The sequence below is a fragment of the Lactuca sativa genome, chromosome 7, assembly GCF_002870075.4.
Source record: "Lactuca sativa cultivar Salinas chromosome 7, Lsat_Salinas_v11, whole genome shotgun sequence".
Lineage (NCBI taxonomy): Eukaryota > Viridiplantae > Streptophyta > Magnoliopsida > Asterales > Asteraceae > Lactuca > Lactuca sativa.
The window spans coordinates 20505352-20523538 of record NC_056629.2 but is presented as its reverse complement, the minus strand read 5'-3'; the positions used below and the strand labels follow the sequence as shown (position 1 = coordinate 20523538).

Sequence of the window (18187 nt, the reverse complement as noted above, 5' to 3'; positions counted from 1 at the left end):
TCATTGAGAGTTGTGTGGATCTTTATTTCTCCTGTGTCAGGTCATATACTTTTTTCTCTTGCCTGTCTGTCTAGGAAAGATTATAAATATTGTTTTCTTCTTAGTCTGCTAATTTTATTATTATTATTATTATTATTATTATTATTATTATTATTATTATTATTATTATTATTATTATTATTATTATTATTATTTGGTTTTTTAGGGATGCTCATGGTGTGATGATGGCGAAGGAGATGTCGATAAAGGCAGAAGAGAAAAACATAAATGATGGTGAAGAGGCGGAAGGCTCTGTTAAGACTTCCATCAGCATGAGAAGCTTCCCTCCAGTGAGTGCAAGCTCTGAAGATGTTCCTGCTGTCGCATACAATATGGATGGAATTGGAAATAAAACAGAGCAACCATGGAGGTCTCTCTTTCTTGCCTTCTTGAATTTTGTTGATTGAATTTTGTATTTGGTCCTTTTCATACTAACGCTAGTGTTGCATGTTACTGGATAATTTGGGTATTGAAAAAATGCTTATAAGTTTGTTCCTTTCTCTGGCATATATATAGGTACTAAAACTCAAACATGATTCTGCAATAGTCTATTTATCATTTTTCTTATTATTTTCTATCCCTAAATGAATGTCTGTCTTCTAAATAGGGTTAAACATAAATCTTCTATTTTTGATTAACAAGTCTTCACTATTTGTTTAATAAAATGAGTAAGCACACTATTTTCTCATTCCATTTTGGGTGTGTTAGTTTGTATGTGGTGGATGGGTCCAAAACCTGGCTCCCTGGAAACCTATATCCAATATATTCTAAACTGAAGGAAAGAGGCCAGTACATTCTGAGAGAAATCTGAAGGGAGTAGGTTAATTCTTATGTTCATATTTTGAGAGAGAGATAGAATGATTCTTTTATGAATAACTTTTTGTTTTGTTTCATGTTTATAAGCTGGAGGTTGAGGGTTTTGTTCTAGATTTATGATTTACTTTTTAAATGATCAAATTACTAAAAAAATCTTTCATGTTTATCTGCTGTCTATTATAGGCTCGTGTTGAAGGGCGATACAATAGAAATGAGTGCAAATGCTATTGGTTTAACTATGGAGAGCAATGGGATCAGAATTTTAGAGCCTTTTGATACTTCTATCAAGTTCTCAAATGCTTCTGGGAAAACAAATATCCATGTTGCAGTTTCAGATATATTCATGAATTTTTCTTTCAACACATTACGACTATTTTTAGCAGTTGAGGAGGATATATTAAAGTTCTTGAGGATGACATCCAGGAAAATGACGGTTTCCTGCTCCAAGTTTGACAAGCTTGGCACATTTCAAAGTAAAGATCTTCTCTACTTTTTTGTGGATTCTGAGAAGAATTCTTATGTTCATATTTTGTAGGTATGAGCCTCTAGGGTATATGCTTGGGTCAGAATATTTCTTCATATGTTGCAAGCTTATGGTCCAATTTATTCTCTCTCTGCAGATGTTGCGAGCTTGGTTGCTCTTAGAAACAACAGGCAATTTATTCACATTTTCACTTACCATATTCATATTTGTAGTATAAGATATCTTTGTGTTACTGTTTTATTAAAATATTCTATCTATCAGTTTCCGGATGTTCAGCAATGAGGATGTTACTATCGGTGCATGGATGCTTGCAATGAATGTCAACCATGAGGAAAATCATCAACTTTGTCAAACCGAATGTACACCAACATCTATAGCTGTGTGGGATCTCCCCAAGTGTTTAGGTTAGTATTTTTTTTCTCCTAAACAATCTTCTTTAAGTTTTTGAGAAATCCAACTTAGATTTGATGTGTGTGATGAATATTTGATGTTGTAGGGCTTTGTAACTTTTTCTTTTACACCTACCTTATATATTGACATGTAGCTGATTACACATTAATTTAATTATGCAGGTTTTGAAATTTTTCATGGAAAAGAATAATGTTAATGCTCTTCATAGAAAAGTATGTTGGTATTTTAGGAAATTTGGCTAATAATTTAGTTAATTATATAAAAAATGTTGAAATGTTACATTTGTCTACTATTGGAATGATTATTTGATGCTATTTGAATGATTATTTGTATGACATTAACTTTTGTGCAATGTGTTGTATTTTTTGTATATGGAATTTTATTTTCTATTATGAGACATGAAATTCAAATTTAATTTGAAAACCAGTAAATCTATAAATAATTTTTTTTTAAAAAAATTTAAAATTACGATACGCAAAAATGTGTGTCGTCCTCATTTATGACATGGCCTTTCTTGACAGGGGCTTCCTTGATACGCATTGCGTGTCATAAACACGCGCGTCGTAAGGTTACGACACGCAAATGCGTGTCGTCTTCCTTTATGATAGGGCCTTCCTTGATACGCATTGCGTGTCATAACCGCGCGTCGTAAATGCACGTCATAAATGCACGTCATAAATGCGCGTCGTCTATAGACGACGCGCAAAAGCGCGTCGTCTCTCTTTATGACAGGGCCTTCCTTGACGCGCATTTGCGCGTCGACTGAGCGTTTTATGACGCGCAATGAGCGTCGTAAAAGGCTGTTTTTCTAGTAGTGAGCCAGAGGAACAAATCAAAATGGTAACACTTAAATCATTCAATAATCAGTTGTGCTTCATATATTTTATGTGTGTAATCAAATATGATTTTCTAATTATATCTGTATTTTTTCAGAACAAAACAAGGAAAAGCCTACAAAGAAACAACCTGCCGAAACAAAAACAACAAGAAAATCACCACAAAAGAAAGTTGAAAAAAGGTATATTTAATCACATCTGATTAAAATTGACTTTTCTCATTTTATGATTATATATGTATTTTTATATCTCAGAAAATCCAAGACAAGAGGACAAAAAGGAAAAAAAAATGAGAGCGTAACAGAAGAAATAAAGAGAACAACAGAAGAAAAAAAATGAGAAATTTACTACTCAATCACATATGATTATACACATAAACATATCACACTATGTTTTTAATCAAATGTGATTACATACTTTTATATGCAAAAAACATGATTAATCACATGTGATTAATATCTATATTTATATGTTTCAGGAAAAACTAAAAGAAAAGAAAAAGGAGTGAGTGAAGAAGTCACAACAGAAAAGAGGTCCAAACAAAAACACGACGAACGTATAATAACATTTTTTATTGATTGTGATTTACATCTATATTTATACTTATTTATTATTGATTTGTTTACAAATATGAATTTGATTATAGCTATCGTACTATTTACAGAAGAAAATGAAACAATAATAGACAAAAAAAGGTATATTTAAATCACATATGATTATGCTCCTAAACATGGTTTATAAATTCAATCACATATGATTATAAACATAAAAACACAAATCTTATATAATCAAATGTGATTACCATTATTTATATTACAAAAAATGATATTCAATCACATGTGATTTACATATAGTGATAACAATATATTTAATCACATATAATTAAATATATATTCATAATAATTTATTCTTTTTTATCATTTGTCTTTCTAAAGGAAAAGGAAAAAGAGCAAATGAAGAAGACACAACAGAGCGAAGGTCGAAGTTAAAACACGACAAATGTATAATTCAATCACATATGATTATAATATGTATTTAAAATTAAATAATTATTAATTATTACTTCATTATTAAAACTTTTTGGTGGTTATAAATGTATTAATATATGATTATTTTTTCATAACAACTGAAAAAAAAACGAGTCAAGGAAGAGAAAAGCCATAACTTCAAAAACAAAATATCAACTACTTGATGAAAATGAAGAAGATTCTGATTTTGAAACAAAAGAGATAAAGAAAAGAATGAAGAAGATAGTAAAGAAGCATTTTGATACAATCAGCAACATGTATAATTTTGTGATTAACAACTTTATACAAAAAATAATTTTATTAAATCATATGTGATTTAATAATAACTTTATTAAATCATGTGTGATTAATATCTTTTATATAAGAACAAAATAAATCGCATGTGATTATACAAAAAATATAATTTATTAAATTATGTATGATTCAAAAATTAATCACTTCTAATTCTTAAATAATTTTATTAATCATATATGATTCAAAAATGAATCACCATGTGATTAAAATCATTTATATACGAAAAATTCAATTACATGTGATTATACAAAAATTTATTAAATCATATATGATTCAAAAATCAATCACTTGTGATTATTCAAAACATATTTCATGTCTTTTTCAATTAGCACACATGTGATTAAATTATAAAACATGTATAATAACTTCATTAATTCTCATTGTAACATATGAATTAAATTCATTGATTGATATATTAGATGATAGGTGTACACCTAGAGCTTTGTTATCCGTTATACAGGGCTTCAATGAAGTACAAAAAGATTCTGTGAGACAGATGGGTTTTGTGGGGATATGAAAGATGAAGATGAAAGAGGTCCAAGGGGCCTTAAGCTGCTTTGTTCTTAAGAATTTTAACTCAGAGACAAAGAAGATAGTTCTTCAAAGAGGAGTGATTGATGTCACCAAAGAATCGGTGAAATAAATTCTTGGATTTCCATTGGGAAGAAAATAGTTTTCAAAACTTCCATTCAGAACAAAAGAAGATAAATGTTATCAAGAATGGACAAACCAGTTTGAAGACAAGAAGATGACTTGACTTCAAGATATAAAGATGAAGATTGTTTCCACTAACAAGGCAGATATGAATTTCATAGCTTTGTTGATCAACTCGCTGATAGAATCAAGATCCCCAGGGAAAACAAACACTAACCCATTGAACTACATAACAAGCAAGACAAAAATAAGCAACATTAACTGGTGTTCTTATCTGATAGACTGTTTGGTTAAAAACAAACAGTCTTTTGATCCATCCAATCCAACATGAAATTTTAATGGACCATGTGCTTATTTGGTGGTACGTTTAATATCTTTTACTCTATTTAAATATCTTTAAAATCACATATGATTTTTATTTATTTATAACATATGTTCTAACATGAGTAACAAGAATCACATGTGATTTGAATGTCAAGTTCTTAAATCACATATGATTGTAAAATCAAATATGATTAATAAAATTTGTTACAAAATTAAAACATGAATAACTATAATGACATATGATTTAAAAGTATATTTTTAAATAAATTTAAACCTAAATACATATAATCACATGTGATTTTAAAAACAATCTCGTTAAATCACATATAATTGTAAAATCATATATGATTATTAATGTTTGTTACAAATATGAAATCAAATGTGATATATATATATATATATATATATATATATATATATATATATATATATATATATATATATATATATATAGATTTTATTTGTTTATTTATTTATTTTTGCAGTTGCTTTATCTAGTCATAATCAAATCTGATGTACTTAAGGTTGAAAGAACACATCCAGTGATCTGCCACTAGACTTTAGAGAAGATAAAGATGAGAGAAACTTTTGAAAAGGATGAGCTTGGCAATTTTGGATCAGGGGATTTTAACGATGAGTTTGTTGAGGAAGAATTGAATGAGGAGGTAAATTTAATTGCAACAATTATATGAAACTTATCATTATTTACTAGTATGTTTAATGTTTAATTATATATATATATATATATATATATATATATATATGTGTGTGTGTGTGTATGTGTATGTGTGTGTGTATATAATTTCATTTATTATGTAGGATTATGAGGAAATAGTTATGATTAAGTATAGGAAGTTAGATATGCTGATTGAAGATGGAATAAATAAATTCGTAGAAAATATAACCTTGAATCATTTGTAAATTAGTTTTGATGCAATTTTTGAAGATTAGAATGAAGATAATCTAGAAAAAATGGGAATGATGATATTCAAGATGACAATAGTGATAATGATGAAGATTATAATGGAGATGATAATGATGAAGAAAAGAAAAAGAATGTAGGACGGGAAAATATTGAAGGAGGTAAGTGTATTTAAAAAAAATTCTATAAAATCACATGTGATTAAATATGTATCTTAAATTATATGTAGGTATGGGAGAAGAAAATGATAATGTTAAAGGAGGAGAGGAGCGACAAGGAAAAAATAAAGACGAGGGACGTGCATATATTGAAAGAGCAGGTAAGTAATATTTTACTGAATCATATATGATAGTTAAAAATAACTTCTTTACAATCACATGTGAATAAATAAATTTTTTTATTATATACAGATGGTGAGGTAGACGAAACTGATTATAATGATCAAGGTTTGGATGACATGAATTTACATGATGAAAGTGTTGAAAATGATAAAGATGGTAATAATGAAGAAAAACAAAATGATAATCAAGAAGAACAAAATGTTGAAGGAGGAGGTAAACAACAATATAGATTAATAAAGTAGATATGATTACATATATTATAATCAAATGTGATTACATGTATTATAATCACATAAGATTATAAAGGTATGTTATCATATGTAACTATAATATATGTAATCACATGTGATTACATTCACAAATTATCAATAATTTTTTTAATTGTATTAAGGTGTGTAGGGGAAGAATATAGAAGGGAAGAATGCTAAGAAAGGAGAAGGAAGAACTGGTGAAGAACCACGGAGAGTTGGAGAAGGTAAATATGATTACATATGATTACATATGATTACATATATTATAATCAAACGTGATTACATATATTATAATCATATAAGATTATAAAGGTATTTTATCATATGTAATTATAATGCATGTAATCACATGTGATTACATTCACAAATTATTAATAAATTTTTTTAATTGTATTCAGGTGTGGAGGGGAAGAATACAGAAGGGAGAAATGCTAAGAAAGGAGAAAGAAGAAATAGTGAAGAACCAAAGAGAGTTGGAGAAGGTAAATATGATTACATATGGTTACATATATTTGTAATATAGATATGATTATAAAATAATATTTTGTTAATAACATATGATTACATATGTAATAATCACAAATAGTTATATTCAAAATAACAATATAATATATTTGTACATATATAATAATCACATATGATTACATGTCTTGTAATCACATGTGATTATTATCACAAATGTTGTAATCATATATCATAAAAATCACATGTGATTATATTCACATAACAATCTAATATCTTTGTACAGTGTATTTTTTTAATCAGACGATTACATATATAATAATCAGATTTGATTACTTAATGTATAATCACATTTAATTAAATACGCTCTAATCATATGTGATTACATACATTTTGTGATTACATATATTACAATCACATCTGAGTATAATATTAATAATTTTTTTAAATTATATTTAGGTGTGGAGGGGCATAATCTAGAATGAATGAATGCTGAAAAATGAAAAGGAATTAGTAGTGAAGAACAAAACAGTGTTCAAGAAGGTAAATATAAGAATATATTTCTAATTTACATATGACTATAAAATTATAAGATTAAATATGTTATAATCGCATGTCTTTACATACGTTATAATCACATGTGATTATATTCACATAACAAAATATAATATATTTATACAATATAATTTTTTAATCACATATGATTACATAAATGTAATAATCACATATGACAAAAGATATTATAAACACATGTTATTACATACCTTATAATCATATGTGATTATATTCACATATAAATATAATATCTTTGTGTAATTTATTTATTTAATCATATATGATTAATAATGTTTTTTAATTATATATCAGGTGTAGAGGGGAAAAATATGGAGGGGAAGATTGGTGAAAAGAAAAAAGGAAATATTATATATTTCTATATATATAATTATGAAAAAATATATTTGTACAATCATATTTGATAATTAACATATTTTACTTATATGTAGAATTGATAGGAACAAATGTTGTTGAAGGAGAAGGTACTGATCATATTTATCTGATAAAAAATTGTATTGAAAGACATTTACATTTTATATATTAATTAATTTAAATGTTGTTGTATGTAATTTGTAGAATTTAAAAATCTTTTGATGTAATTCATAATCACATATGATTAAACCTTATGAAACTTTTCTTTAATTATTGTCTATAAATGTTAATATGTTTTAGTATAATTTCATATGATTATTGAAAAGCATATAAATATTTATCTATAATCACATGTGATTATATGATTATAACCACAAATAATTAAATGATTAAAATCACTTACAATTATAATCACTTATGATTACATGTTCAAACAACTATACTAACTTATTATACTAATTTAATGTCTACAAAAACTCTGCCTTGAACAACATTTGTTCGTATATAAACATATTATTTATAAATTGTTAATATTTTTTAGTATAATCACAAGTGATTATTGTACCTATATAACTAGTCATATGTGATCATAATCGACAAAAATTATTTTGTTTTACTATAATCATAACTTTTAATCACAATTGATTACAGTACTTAAACAGACAATCAATCACATATGATTAAGAGCTATAGCCATGTTATGTTTTAATCATATGTGTTAAAAAACATATTTACGTTTTAATCCTATGTGATTATAATCAATAAAAAAACACAAAATAGACATTAAATCACAATTGATAAAAACAACAACAAAAGTAATGATTAATCATATGTGATAAATACTAACTTATTTTGTTTATGTGGTTTTTGAAGAAGATGTCAACAAAATAATAACAAATGTTATTGAAAGTATTTTTGGAAACACATCACAGTTTAACAGTACCTAAATATTAAATGATGATTAAGTCAATTCTCTTTATGACAAGACCAAGAAAGAATACAAAGAGAAAAAAATAAAAGAGTATGATGCCCTCGTATGATCGCAACATAAGCCAGTTGACACCCCTAGACATGACAGATGTAAATATTTTTTTTGTCTGTTTGTACAATATCATATCTTTATGAAGGTAATCACATATGATTTCATTATTTCTTAAACGTACAATCACATGTGATTAAAACTAATTATCAGTTTACTTAAACTTACAATCATATGTGATTAATAGTAATTATAAGTTTTTTAAAATTATGATTCTAATATATTTCTAACAGTTATAATCATATATCAATTCCATAATACTGGTGAAGAAGAAAAAGATTAAGGCAATAAAGAAGTTGTGGTGAAAGATGTGCCACATCGAAAAAGGGAGAGCCAGCCGAAGATAAAAATTGTGATTTCGAAACAACAAAATAAAGAGACTTTGCCTGAGGTTACAAAAAAGAAAAATGTAACTCAACAACCTTGGCAACAAAGAAAGAAGAAGCCAACCGAAGTAAGGAGGTCTCTATATAAAAACATAGAGATTTGCTTGAAAACAAAATTAACAACAAAAGAAGAAATGTTTGGTGAGTGGTTCTTCAATTTGCAAGGAAGTGAATAGTAAGTTATTAATATTTGATTAGCATTTAAAAAAATAAACATTAACATACTTTTTTAAAAATTGGTTAATAACATGTGATAAAAGATATGAGTATAATAATGACATTAACATAGATGCTAAACATTGATTAATCACATGTGATTATTTTGGGATCGAATTATGTTGTGAGGTGTCGAAGGGTTTTGAGTGTATCTTAGTTTCAAAGTCTGTATTTCAGGGTATGTTGTATGTATTTCATAAAGGCACATTTGTATGTCGAAGCTTAAGAGTTTTAGCCTTTATGTATTTTTTGTTAGCTTCTGAATCCCTATAAATAGGAATAGGTTCTAGAGTTAGAGGAACTTTTTGAGCATTCTATTGTTCGTACTCTATTCGTTCTCTATAACCTTCAGAAGTATTATTCAGCCATCCAAATCTTATTTACTCGTTGTGTTCATGATTCAATCTAAACTCTGATTTCATTTCATATACTCGATTCTTAAAAACAACGTTTGTTATCAGAGCGGGATTCATACATTTTTTTTTTCTGATTTTCTCGAGTTTTTAAAAGTTTTTGTATCTCGTTCTAGATTCAAAATATTTTGTACTTTTGATATTAAAATCTTTACAGATCTTCTGTATTGATTCGATTCTGCTTTTAGTTTGTTAAATTGAGTGTTCCGTGATTGATTTCTGGAAGAATAATTTATTATATTCCTCTTTTTGAAGTTTTTCAACTTTTGTGTCCGTACAACAACGGCGAACTTCAACATGAACATGATGAATTCTTATTCTCATCTTCTTGGTTCTTCAACCAAAATTCCTATGTTGATTCCTGAATACTATGATCAATGGCCTGAAAGGATAGCAAACTATTTGAATGGAATCGATGTAGATCTCTGGAATGCATTAATGATGGAATTCATCTTGCAATTCTGTTACAAGAAGTTGGAACTGCAAGTTTTAATACAAATGTTGGTCAAAAAACAAACAACTAGATGAAAAATGAGAAAAGATTCTTGCATGAACTCCATGGTGCTCTTCGACTTGTGGTTTACAACTAGGTGCGTGGTTGCAAGACTTCTAAAGAAATTTGGGATACTTTGAAAGGTAATTATCAAGGGAGTGAGAAGACGAAGAAGAGCTCTGTTAAGTAATGTCTACTTGAGCAAGGAGAATTCAAACAAAAAGAAGGTGAAAACATTCAACACTACTATGATCGTCTAAATGAATTAATCTTCAAATGATGTCGCTATGGAGTTGTTCGCACAACAATGGAGTTCAACTTGACTCTTCTGATGGGTCTTCGCAAAGAATGGCGAAATATCAGTCTTATGATTAAGACTCAACAAAGCTTTGACAATTTCTCTCTTGGTGATGTCTACGATGTTCTAAAAGTTGATGGAAGCAAGATCAATGAAATTGCTGAAGAAACAAAAATGAGCTTAGGTGGTCCTCTAGCATTGATGTTGAAGGTGACAGCTAGAGAAGTTGATTTTGAAGCAGCTGAGAATGAAGGATCTAAAGATGAAGGTCTGATTTTTAATTCTGATGAATCAAGCGGTGGCTATTTACTCAAACAATAAAGTGAAGAAATTATTCATGAAGCCATTCAATTCAAAGTTCAAAGGAAAAAGTATTTTAAGGGAAACTCATCAAATGCGAAGGGTATGAGAGAGGAGACGAAGGTGGTATAAAGATAACAAGACTGCGGTTGCGAAGCCAGAGAAGAAACTGAAAGGGGACTCTAGTGTTGATTATCATTATTATAATGGTGCAAACCATATGACAAGTGATTGCATGTTGAGGAAGAGAGAAGAGAAGAAAGAAAAAGTGAACGATGTGGCTTACTATGCTGCAAAGCTGGAAGAAGGCAAGGCAAAGACAAAATGGATGTCTTTGGTTGCTAGAGGAAGTGGCGAAGAGGATGGAACATATCAAATCTGGTCATCTGGATCAGATGTTGAATAAATGTAAAACCCAACGCATGGAGGAATGTTCGCAGTGTACGAAGATGGGAAGAGAGGAAGTGGAGAATGCTATTGGAAGATGTTTTGTTTCTACCACAGCTCACAAGTCTCCAATGACTTCAAAGGTACGTTCTCTTCTCGAATCCTTTAATATTCCGTCTAGCTCATATAATTCGATTTTATCCGATTTTGATGAAGCTATTATATATGTTAATGATTTGTTTATGTCTGTTAGTAGTGATGCTGAAAAGTCAAAATCATTACTGCTAGAAACCAAGAGGAGTTTGGAATCAAAGAAGTCTAGGATAGACAATTTAGAGTTATAGCTTATGAATGTTAATTGTGATAGAGAAAATTTGAGTTTGGATCATCATGTTTTGTTAAAACAACACAATATCTACTAAAATTCTGCAAAAAGACTATATGCCAAATTAACTGATTTGCATCATTCTTCGGACATAAGCAAAGAACATCATAGGAAATATTTACCTTTCTTGACTTTCGAAAGGGAAAAGATAGATTCAACTACCTATGACTGTGAGAAATGTTTTTCTGAGTTTGACAAGGTTCCGCATGACTCATATGCATATGGTATTGTTAAAATAGATGAATGTTTAGATGCACATGATCTGGTTAATATTTTGAATAAAACCTTGACCATAAATGAACAAATGAAAATTTTGCAAAAGACTAAGCATTCGACATCTGACTCTCAAAACAATTTTGCTGATATCGAAGATGATTCTGACGATATCAATGAAATTGAGGAGGTGGATGTTCTTGATTGTTCTAAATGATCTGTCATTAATGTCACTTCGATGGCTAAGGTTAAAGAAATATGTAATGATCATTTGGTTAAAGTTGACCCTGACCAACCCTAAACATCGAAAGTTCGTGACTATTATCATGTGATTGTCAAAGATAGTCAAACAGATAGAGATTATGACGAAGATGTACCGAGTGAAACAACTATTCCAAGAGTTGTTGTTGACCAAGTGTATGAGAAAATAGAGAAATTCAACAAGGTAATGAAGGAAAAAGGTTCTCATTATCACGAAATTTTTTTTGTGGTGTATCCAAACTTCAAATGCACAAATGATGTTTTCTTTCCAAATCAAGTGTTTGTTACCTTAGGAAATGGTGACATAGTAAAATCGAAGATCAACAAAGTTGTTGTAGAGAACAACAAAGCAGTTTCGAAAGAAGGATTTTTCTCAACTCAAAGCACTGTTAAAAACAATCTTAACAAAAACTCATCCACTTTTCAAAGACAAAAACCAAATAGAGTTTGGGAGGTTAAGAAAGAAAAAGTAAATGATGAAAAACTTTCAAATGAATCAGTTCTAATGATCAAAACACAAAAGCACAAATGTTTTATGAACAAATTCAAAATATTTCAAAAGATGAAGGAATTTCGATGACTAAAGCAAGGAAAAAGGTTTATTGGCAAAAAGTTAAATCTCGTAAGAAACAAAAAGTTTTGTTAACAAATTCATCTGAATGGATAAAGATTGAACAAGCTAAGACTTCTTCTAATATAAGTCTTTTGTTCAGACCAAACCCGCTAAAAAACAACAAGATTTATGAAAAACAAAAGTTCAAAAACCAAGTCAAAAACCATTTGTTCCAAAACAAAGAAATGAGAATTTTCAAAAAAACCAACAACAAAGGAATTTCATTCCTAATCAACAAAATGCAAGGTTTTGAAAAAACAATTTTCAATGAAATGGTTTTCCTCTAGATAAACAAAGAGTTTTTGCTGATGTTCAAAATCAAAGAAGGTTTTCAAATGAACAAGTTTTTAGTCGAACAAATGTTGGTTATAATAAACTTTTTCAGAATCGTTACCAACTACATCCAAAAACCGAGGTTTCCAAAATGATACTTCGATAAGCTGGAAGTAAATAGGAAGAGAAATGAACCATACAAACCCATACAACCTCATTTTTCCAACCTTGTATCGAAGCAACAATTTAAAGCTTCGTTTGCCAAAGGGAAATCAGATGTAAAGAATGCCAATCATTGGCTCAAAGGAAAAGGAAAGCCTTATCAATCTGGGAACTTTTCTCAAGAGGAAATTCATTATGCTTATGAAAGCTACATAAATGAGTCTCAAACTAGTAGTTCTTCTTAAAAAGAATCGAATCCCTCTGTTCGAAAGTGGAAAGTTGTTCCAAATGCGAAAGTTGAGTCACAACAAATTGTCGATGACAAAGGGAAAGTTAGTATCGACTCTAAACCATTGAATTTTTTGATGGGTTTATACAAAAGAACATCCTATGTGCTCATGCAAACCCTAAAGCTTGGATCTAGGTTTCTCTATTTTACATGCAATTCATCCAAGACTCATAAACCCTAGATCTAGCATACTAATTTCGAAATTGACATGTAAAAATAGATCTAGATGAGTACATCTTGTAGAATAGCTTGAATCTCTTCAATCTTATTTCCTTGGAGCTTAGAGTCACAAATGTCACTCCTCTAATGGTTTACAAACACCAAGAGCAAGAGAATCATTTATGAGAAGGAGGAGGAGCACCAAAAAATGTCCTAGGGTTCTTCCAAAAGAGTTCGCCACGTTTTTGGGGCCATAGGGGTCTTTATATAGTGAGGCCATTAGGGTTATCAAACAAGGAAACCCTAATTTGACTGCTTAGGCTCCAAGCAGCCCATGGACTCCCTTCAGAACACCCCTTGGACAAACTCCTTATGGGCTTCTGATGCAGCGCAAAAAAAACAACACAAAGATAACCAAGAATGAACCTGTTGATTCTAAAAGAATAGCCAGGACAATCTCTTCAAAACCACGTTGATTCTACGAATACCGTGGGATTGGCTTCAAAATCTGGGTTAACACACAGAATTTGGGAGAAAATCGAAAGTTCATAAAATTGATGATTGACCATCCAAATTACATCAAAAACAGTTAAATAAGAAGCAGAAATTAAAATGAAACCCTAAAAGTCCATGGGCCAAATACAAACCCAAAAACAAAACCCAAAAACTAAGGAAAAATAACAAAAATTGCTCATAACTCCATTTAGAAAGCGATTTATGGACTCAAAAATGGGTAAGTCCCCTTCGGGCACTTATCTAGACGTGCCCTTTGCTCCAAGCTTCGATTTGACTGGTCGTAGGCCCAAAACGGAGATTCGTAGCCAAAGTTATGGCCATTTTCGTGAAGCCCCTTTAGTCACACGATCGTGGGCCTGTAGGAACGCAAGGGCCCGATCCTCCACACTAGGGCCCGCATCAGCTTCCCATAGAATTCGTTCAACCTATGTTCCAAGGTGATCCATAGCCTAATTGCAATTATCTTATAATTACAATTCCAGTCCCCTAAGTTTAATTAATGTCTTTTAATCACAAAACTAATTCTTAATTAATTATCGACTAATATTAATTAAACAATATGATTTCTCCTTTAATATATTATTCATATAATATATTAATAAATCATAATTAATCCTCTTTCTCCATAAATCATCCTACCAAGTTGCTTTGGTGAAGGCAACCCAAAAGGACCATGCACAACCGGTTCAAGTACATACCAAATATAGTTACAGACTTAGACACTAATCCAACAGTCTCCCACTTGGATAAGTCTAGTAACTATAATGTAAGTACAATCTGATTAGCAATCGTAGCTCTCAAAGACGCTGTCGAACTCTGATCTTATCTGCAACTTGTCCTTTACATAAGGGATCATATATTCGTCCATTGTAGATATCGTATGAACTGAGACATGGATTTTAATCATACTCTCTGTTCACAAGTTGTTTCCCGATTTCCGATTTATGACGACTGACAACAGACTACATTTGAACACATCAACTTAGTCCCAGCTTGACCAAGCACTTAGGGTGTCATCACTAAATCATCGAGGGGCCCACAAATATCGCTTTTATCCCACTTTGGGTAAAAGGAACGGATAAACTTCGACTCAGTGCTCGCTTGTACTCACTCACCGAATCACACACAACAATATGTTTTATAACATCAAGTTACTAGTGTGTTTACATATTATCAATGTGTAACCGACTCGTAAGATACAACTCACACATCTCGGTTTCAAGAATATAATATATAACCGTCTCACTAATCACTCATGATAAAATCCATGAAGCGATCCAAGTGAGTGTGGGTTTAATCCAATACTCTAATCTTATAGCAGCACTCATGAACTCTACAGCAAACTTGTGTTGTGTCTAAACGCTTTATTCAATCTACAGACGGATTCATGACAACCTTCTTTCATACTTACTTCCAAAGTATGAGCGACTGTGGAGGGTTTGAATAATCTTATTATTCGGGAAGTCAAAACACGTAAAGTGAAACACAAGAATAATACTAATCCCGTATGGCCCCAAACTTTTGAGTATAAATAAAACACCTTTTATTTAATCACCATATTGATTACTTATTATTAGTTGTTTCGGTTAATGAACTTCTTACTTGAATCATAACAACAGTTGTCCCATGCTCTTAGCATGCCCACTATGTTTTCCTATGGTCCTAAATTTGTAAAATAAATCAAATGCACACATTTTCAATGATGCTCATTTCACAGTTCCTAATCCTAATCAATTATTGTAAGAATACAAAATTCTCGCCACTATTAGAATATGTTAGATTCTAACATTTTATGCAACGGTCCTTTCGTAATATCACAATGCCAAAGTCACCAAGACTTTGCCAATGAAATCACAAAGTGCTCTATTGGAGATTGTTACAAGACAATTCCATAGTCATGAAGACTCGCATTCAAAGTACATTCCTTTGAACATCCTTCTTGCATAGAAGTTTCTAATCTAGACATAGATTCTTAACGTCCAACTCCCAATAAGGAAACATTTCCATATTTGCCATATGACAACTCATTCTAAATAGAATCTTATCTATTCATAATAATTCCAATATGGTCTATCTATGACTATACTTCCAATTGTTTGCAAGCGGCCAATCTTTAGATTGTACTTGATAGTTGTTTAATTATTTTAGTCAAATCCGGTTCTATTCCCTTTTTCCCTCTAAATGCCCTAGGCATTTGGAAAATTTTTAGAATTGTCGAATATTGCAGCATATGCAATCGATTTTGTACCTGAAGCATATGAGGTACGATTCATAATGAAAAACATGATACTTTATCAGCTTCTTGCTATAATATTGTCATAATGTTCGTATTTGTCGTGTTCTCAAAATTCGAACTATGAAGAGGGATGTCGTAATCATAATCGAACTTTGAGAATGCAAATAACAAATATATCCTTGACTAAATTCAATTAAAATTTCTCGATCTAAGCTTTTAGATTGGAAAAAAAAGACAACATTTTCTCCCTTAATTATAGCAAAAACAACTTTTCAACCCCTACAACTTTGCAAAGTGAAACTTTTGTTTTTCTATAATTAATATTGTCAACTTGCAATACTTAAAATAATAATAATCATGCTCCCACTAACATGATGATTATATCCATTCTAGCATAACATTTATACTCCCACTAGCTTTAACACATATTCAGAAAATAGTTGGACTTCTAGAAGACAATACTTATTGGCTTCCAAAGTTCATATTTCCAGTACGATGTGCTTCGATAAGCCTTTTATCTAAGCTTCTAAAACTCACACACCTTTTCTTAGAAAGCACACATGTGTGTCTAAACTAATTCATAACTTATATTACTAAGTCCCAAATGTTCAGACTAATTGCCAAGTCTCACAATTTGAACTATGAAGAGGGATTCCATAATCATAATTGAATTTGAGAATGCAATTTACATAATCAATATCTCCTTAAAATCTATCTTAATGAAAGCGTTTCCTCACAATCATTTTCATGAAGGAGAGAAACCTTATGACACTTAGATTTTATGGTGCATGTGTTCCTATCCATGCAAATTTGTCATAAGCATAATCATAAGATAATGTTTGTGACAAATTCAAACTCTTATGGATAGAACTTGTTCATTCTTAATTTCTTGCCATCAAGGGTGCCACCATTGCTTCCAAGTTATTTTGCACCACACCTATGCCAGTCAATGTACTTTCATTGAACAAGGTGTTTGCCCTTATGTAGTCAATTGAGAATTCGTAGAACTCATATGCATAAGTAACTTTACTGGAATGGCATAGAAATAAAATTTTGTCAACACGGTAGGTTATAAACCTTAAGTTGTGTGCTAGCGTTTAATAGGTTTACTTCTTGATTTGTTCTTGAAACTTTTCAAGATCTTTAGACTCCCACTGACCTCTTGACATATTAGATTCTCTTATCAAGAAACATTTCTTGACAAAACAAATATCCAAGAGTGAGTGTGTGTTTATATCAAGACAAACCCTACACACAATTTGCTACTAGTTAGTCTTTGTCTTATTCAAGACATCACAACTTTCCAAAATGTGCAAGTGTAAGAACATTCCTACTTAAGATTATGTCACTCAAGTCACAATCTTGGAGTATGACTCTAAGACTTGATTTTGAAATGAAGTACGATACATCTTGTTGACTTCACCACTACAACAATTCTCAATTCCTCTTCTTAGCCAAACTAGTGCACTAAGGTGTCCTTAAAGGATGAATTGTCATATGGTTCTTAATCATTAAGATGATCATAAACATGACACAAAAGTACTCCCCCTTCTTCTTAGATTGGAGATACCTTTTATCTTTCTGCCTTCATTGATTCTTCTTATTCGTTCTGTCATTCATTAACACTTTTCAATGATTCATAACCATGCTTAATCCGATAAGCATGACCATATTCACTAATCTTTTAATAAATGTGATGAATAATCTTGTTGATATTTATGATGAGCTCAACTGGTGCACAATATTGTGAACCCAATCT

The 18187-nt window shown here is 30.3% G+C and overlaps 1 protein-coding gene across 1 annotated transcript; it reads left to right on the top strand.

Annotated features, from left to right (window-relative positions):
* Nucleotides 1-5461: 5461 nt before the first annotated feature.
* LOC128127205 (spore wall protein 2-like) lies at nt 5462-10371 on the top strand. Its single transcript, XM_052765631.1, has 13 exons — nt 5462-5551; nt 5706-5803; nt 5854-5969; nt 6038-6127; nt 6219-6362; nt 6456-6469; nt 6549-6624; nt 6799-6882; nt 7730-7762; nt 7867-7899; nt 7994-8012; nt 10001-10007; nt 10099-10371. Exons 1-13 carry the CDS (start codon nt 5462-5464, stop codon nt 10369-10371), a joined length of 1077 nt encoding a protein of 358 aa, XP_052621591.1.
* The last annotated feature ends 7816 nt before the right edge of the window (nt 10372-18187 follow it).

Excerpts from the sequence above, each read along its gene's own strand:
- LOC128127205 (XM_052765631.1), top strand. The coding sequence starts at position 5,462 with ATGAGAGAAACTTTTGAAAAGGATGAGCTTGGCAATTTTGGATCAGGG. Across the intron at positions 5,970-6,037 it reads ACGGGAAAATATTGAAGGAG|GTATGGGAGAAGAAAATGAT; the intron begins GTAAGTGTATTT and ends AATTATATGTAG. Across the intron at positions 6,128-6,218 it reads TGCATATATTGAAAGAGCAG|ATGGTGAGGTAGACGAAACT; the intron begins GTAAGTAATATT and ends TATTATATACAG.